General features: G+C 36.8%; 1 protein-coding gene across 1 annotated transcript; it reads right to left on the bottom strand.

Moving 5' to 3' along the window:
• Nucleotides 1–3654: 3654 nt before the first annotated feature.
• On the bottom strand, nt 3655–4602 carry LOC132020769 (olfactory receptor 6C2). Its single transcript, XM_059404914.1, has one exon. The coding sequence runs from the start codon at nt 4600–4602 to the stop codon at nt 3655–3657; it is 948 nt and encodes a 315-aa protein (XP_059260897.1).
• Nucleotides 4603–6062: the final 1460 nt, after the last annotated feature.

Below are 6062 nucleotides of genomic sequence, written 5' to 3'. Positions count from 1 at the left end.
TAAAATGAAATTTTACAGTTACCATAGCTCTTAAGGCAATTACCTTTTTTTTTTTTTTAAAGATTTAACTTATTTCAGAGAGAGGGAACATGCAAGTGTACTCGTGCCTGTAATAAGACAAGTTAGGGGAGGAGCAGAGGAAGAAGGAATGACACAGAATCTGAAGCAGACTCTGCGTGAGCACAGAGCTTTTGTGTGGTTTGATCTTACTACCCCAAGATCATGACCCGAACTGAAATCAAGAGTTGAAAGTCCCACTGACTGAGCCACACAGGCTCCCTGAAGACAATTACATTCAAAACAACAAGATCTCAATATAGTTATATCATGTTACAGATTAATAAGTGTGGAAAAAAATCAATATTTGAAAGTGACTTTGCTTCATATGCAAACAAGAGATGATTAAAAATAATCTTGATATAATCTTACCCTCACAGACTTCCTTACCACAATGGATTTTCTACTGGAAAGAAAAGATTAGAATAACTAACAGTAACATGGGATTTCAAAAACCACTATGATTTTTTTCCATGAATAGCATAGTATTTAAAGCCTATTACATAATTTTTGAAGTGTTTAGACAACTTAATTTTTTTCTCTGATGTCAGCAATGGAATTTAATCAACAGAGAAAAGCAGACACATCAATAAACTGAGTGTATGATTGCAGAGAGAGATCCCATGTACTATGTCAGCTTACATACTTTCATTGTCTTTTCTCATCCCTTCCCCAGAAAACTATACTACTGCTTGAAAGGTCATATGTTGTAGTGGACTGAAGATGACTTGATATTAGAATATAGGCTCCTCTATTAACTACCTATGATGTATTGGTGACTGTACCCAATCTTCTTCTGTCTACATTTTGATACAGCTTAAATGTATTTCCAGGACTGGTAAGGGCCTTGATGATGTTTGAAAAGAGTTTGACATATCACTGGAGTTCAAAACAAGTAGTTATTTTAAACATTATGTCAGCAAAAATTATTTATTTATTTAATTTTTTTTAAAAAAAGTATTTATTTATTTATTTGACTGAGAGAAAGAGCACAGCAGGGAGATTGGCAGGCAGAGGGAGAGGGAGAAGCAGGCCCCCATGGAGCAAGGAACCCTATGCGGGGTTCCATCCCAGGACCCTGGGGTTATGACCTAAGCTGAACACAGATGCTGAACCGACTGAGCCCCCCAGGTGACTGCTGGTAGAAGTAATTTAATTTAATTTTTAAATTAACATATAATGTATTATTTGTTTCAGGGGTACAGGTCTGTGAATCATCAGTCTTACACAATTCACAGCACTCACTATAGCACATACCCTCCCCGGTGTCCATCACTCAGACACCCTAGCCCTCCCAAACCCTCCAGCAGCCCTCAGTTTGTTTTCTGAGATTGAGTTTCTTATGGTTTGTCTCTCTTCCCAGTCCCATCTTGTTTCATTTTTCCCTCCCTTCCCCCATGAACCCCGTCCTGCCTCTCAACTTCCTCATATCAGAGAGATCATATGATAATTGTCTTTCTCTGATGGACTTACTTTGCTTAGCATAATACCCTTTAGAAGTAATTTAAAAGAGGGGCACTGGGTGCCTCAGTTGGTTAAGCATCTGCCTTTGTCTCAGGTCATGATCTTGGGCTCCTGGGATTGAACTCTTTGTTGCGCCCCCTGCTCAGTAGTGAAGTCGGCTTCTCCCTCCTCATCCTATCTCTATCTCTCATAAATAAATAAAATCTTAAAAGAAAAAGAGTGTTTAGGTGTTATTTCAGGCCCCCTTTTATTTTTATTGTTTTTTTTTTAAAGATTATTTATTTTAGAGAGAGAGAGAGAAAGAGGGTAAGCAGGGGAAGGGGTAGAGGGGGTGGGAGAGGGAGAAGGAGAGAATCTCAAGCAGTTTTCCTGCTCCATGAGGAGTCCCAAGTGGAACTCTATCTCACAACCCTGAGATCATGACCTGAACAGAAATCAAGAGTTGGCCACTTACCTGACTGAGCTATGCAGGAGCCCCTCAAAGCCCACTTTGAATTAATTAATTTGTTAGTTAATAGTTTTATTTTCCTTTATTTTATTTATTATTATTTTTAAATTTTCAATTTAAATTTAATTAGCCAAGTTATACTACATCATTAGTTTCAGATGTAGTGTTCGATAATTTTTTAAAATTTTTATTTATTTTTTAAATTTCTTTTCAGTGTTCCAGAATTCATTGTTTATGTACACACACTCAGTGTTCCATGCAATATGTGCCCTCCATAATACCTACCACCAGGTTCACCCAAACTCCCACCCCCTACCCCTCCAAAACCCTCAGATTGTTTTTTAGCGTCCATAGTCTTTCATGGTTTGTCTCCCCCTCCAATTTCCCCCAACTCCCTTCTCTCCATCTCCCTATGTCCTCCATGTTATTTCTTATGCTCCACAAATAAGTGAAACCATATGATAATTGACTATCTGCTTGAGTCTGCTTATTTCACTCAGCATAATCTCTTCCAATCCTGTCCATGTTTATAAAAAAGTTGGGTATTCATCCTTTCTAATTTATCAGTTGCATAACACCCAGTGCTCATCAAATTATATGCTTTCCCTAACCTCACTTTTAAAATTTAAAATTTATCTGTCTTGTATTTCCTTCTTTTTTTCCTATTTCTACTGCTTAGATATCCTTGATATCTTCTTAAATCATTCACTTAGCTTTGTGTTGATGTGAATAATGGCCTTATTTCATCATCATTTAAAATTTGGTGTTTTAATTTGTGCTTATGCATTTATTCTAATTTTGTAACCTATAGTGAATGACATAATGTTTGCATTTTATTTTTTATTTATTTATGTTTTAAATATTTATTTATTTGAGATAGAGTGAGGGAGAGACAGAAAAGAGCATGTGTGAGTGGGGGGCGGGGCAGAGGGAGAGAATCAACAAGCAGAATCCCCCCTGAACACTAAGCTCATGATGGGGCTTGATCTCACCACCATGAGATGATGACCTGAGCTAAAACCAAGATTTGGACGCTTAACACACTGAGCCAACCAGGCGCCCCTGTTTACATTTGTTTTAAATTAAAGATATGCCTTTTAAGTGAAGTTCTCTCATAAAGATAAGTAAATAATTAGAAGTCTTATCAGTGTTCATGAAGCTGTTTCCATCTCTTCAGTTCTGATTATTCCCAAATTCCCTTTGATATCTTTGTTTTCATTATTTTAATTAGCCTAGAATACTTATTTGGTTTCTTTTGAGGCATCTTTGCTGTTGCTGTTTTCTATATTGTATTTGGGTCTTAGATTATGTTATTAATTTGATGACATTGATTAGGGGAAGAAACTAGTTTGTTACTATATTGTGTGTCTTCTGTAGAATTTATATAGTTTTAAATATTATTACTTTCCTTCCTTCCCTAGAACATTGAAGAAAAGACTAAGTCAGAAGTGGATATATGTTTAATTACTTGGAAATATATTTTAAAGTTTTACAGTGAGGGAAGCCACTATGCATGAGTTTGGTTTGAAAGTAAAAGGAGTTTGATTAAGGTGAGATTAGGACGTATTTTTAAATGTCTTTAAAAGGGTTAATATGACTACATTATAGGCACAAAGCAATGAAACAAATCAGAAGCTGTAGTTAAATACTTAGAGGACTTTCTTCTTTGATTTTACACTGATTCATCAAAACTTCAGGTTCTTTGAGAGAAATGTTATCTTCTTTATGAAATCATTAAAAGCTTGTTGCACTTGCTTATTCCTCAAGGTGTAAATGAAAGGGTTCAACAGGGGTGCAACAGAAGTGGTGAGCACCGAAACACCTTTATTTGTGGCTACCTCTTCTTTTGCTGACGGCTTGATATAGATGAAGATGCAGCTGCCATAGGTGATGGAAACTACAATCATGTGTGATGAGCAGGTAGAAAAGGCCTTTTTTCTTTGTTGGACAGAGGGGAATCTCAGAATTGTCCTGATGATGTATGTGTAGGACTGAAATACACACACTAAGGTGATAATGAGTGCAAATACAGCCACAAAGATAACCATTTGTTCTAGTAGCCACGTATCTGAACATGAGATCTTCAGGAGGGGACCTGCATCACAGCCAAAATGGTCAATGGCATTGGAGTCACAGAATTCAAGCTGGAGGCCCAAGCTCAGGGGTGGGAGAACGATCATCAAGCCAGATACCCAGCAACAGAGGATTAATAAGGTGCACACCCTATTGTTCATGATGGTCATGTAATGAAGGGGTTTACAGATAGCAACATAGCGATCATAGGACATGGCTGCCAGGAGAAAAAATTCTGTTGCTCCAAAGAGAAAAATAAAAAATATTTGACTTGCACAAGCATTGTAGGTAATAGTATTGTCCCCAGTTGATATACTATATAGGAATCTAGGAATACAGACAGTGGTAAATGAGACTTCTAAGAAAGAGAAATTTCTGAGAAAAAAGTACATAGGTGTTTTAAGATGAGAGTCTACCAATGTGAGGGTTATAATTGTAAGGTTCCCTGTTACACTCAAGATATAGGTGAGCAATAGAAAGATAAAAAGCAGGATTTGCAGTTGTGGGTCATCTGTCAGTCCCAGCAGGATAAAAGTTGTTATTGCTGTGTAGTTTCTCATCACTGACTTTTGACATCCATCCATTGGCATGTGAAAATAAAAGAGATTTTTATAAGGAGATCAATATTTGAATTCTGTAGCAAAAGACTGAGTATAAAAGCCCAGAAAACCAAGTCTACATTTATTTTCTCATTTCACATTATAATCAATATTACCACTATTCCAGTTAGCCTTCCTGAATATTCCACATCTGAGCAGTAAAGCTTATTCCTTCAGAGTTCATGTTTCTGTAAAACAATGCAACATTTTCTCAGATCATTCTTTGCCCCTCAAAATTTGCAGCTGTACATGCTCACTGTTTGTAATTCATCACATGGATTGGATTTACAAATAAGTTAGAGCAAAAAAAAGGTGATTTTACTTAATGTGTACTTAAGTTGTTGTAATGTGTACTTTGTTGTTTATCCAAGACAAATCTTGGATATATATTATATCCAGATAACAAAGACCATGATTTCTCTTCAGTTGTTATTATCAAGGATTGTTTTAAGTATAAGATGCATTTCTGCTGGAAAACAAACAACAGTGACAACAAAACACAATATTGGACCCTGAGATTTTCCCTTATTTCTTTATTCTTATCTGCTTGTATTCCTTATCTTAACTCAAAGATGGTTTGATATACAACTCTTTTATCTATCATGTCAGAAAAGGAATACCTTCACTACGCATACATGTTATTTTTTAGTTGCCTGTGGCTCCATATCTCTCAAAAGCCCTGAAATGTAATCTATGTTTAATACCAATAAATACAGTCTTCCAGAGGCTATGCCCCTTTTTATTTTTTTAATTATTTTTTTATTTTTAGAGAGAGAGGCACGAGGGTCAGGAGAGGGAGGGAGAGAATCTTAAGCAAGTTTCATGACCAGTGCAGAGCCCAACTTGGGGCTCCATCTCACTAACCTGAGATCATAACCTGAGTTGAAATCAAGATTGGAGCATTTAACCAACTGAGCTACTCAGTCTCCCCGCAGGCTATGCATTTTTAATTGGTGTTTTTAATTTCTTCAAAAAGATACTATCATCTCCACCTTCTCATCTTACCCCTACTTTGTTTAGGTCTTAAGGCTCTGCAAACTTTCATGTCCAACCTCCCACTGCTCTAAAATCCGCAGGAATTTTATTACTATTGAAGTCATTGGCATATTTTTTTGTAGTTTCTTTGCCTGACATCCCCACAATATTTTTTTAAATTAAGATTCTGTCATCCTTTAAATTGATTCCATGCCTTCATCCTGACTTTCTTCCTGACTTTCTCTCTCTTTTTAAAGATTTTATTTATTTGACAGAAAGAAAGAGAACACAAGCGAGGGGAGTAGCAGGCAGAGGGAGAGGGAGAAACAAGTCTTGTAGAGCAGGGGGAGCTCGATGTGGGATTTGACCCCAGAACCCTGGGATCATGAACTGAGCCAAAGGCAATTGTCCAGTCAACTGAGCCACCCAGACACCCTATATATATA

This window comes from Mustela nigripes, chromosome 6, assembly GCF_022355385.1.
Source record: "Mustela nigripes isolate SB6536 chromosome 6, MUSNIG.SB6536, whole genome shotgun sequence".
Classification (NCBI taxonomy): Eukaryota; Metazoa; Chordata; class Mammalia; order Carnivora; family Mustelidae; genus Mustela; species Mustela nigripes.
The sequence above is the reverse complement of the archived record's forward strand: the minus strand, read 5'-3'. Positions and strand labels throughout refer to the sequence as shown.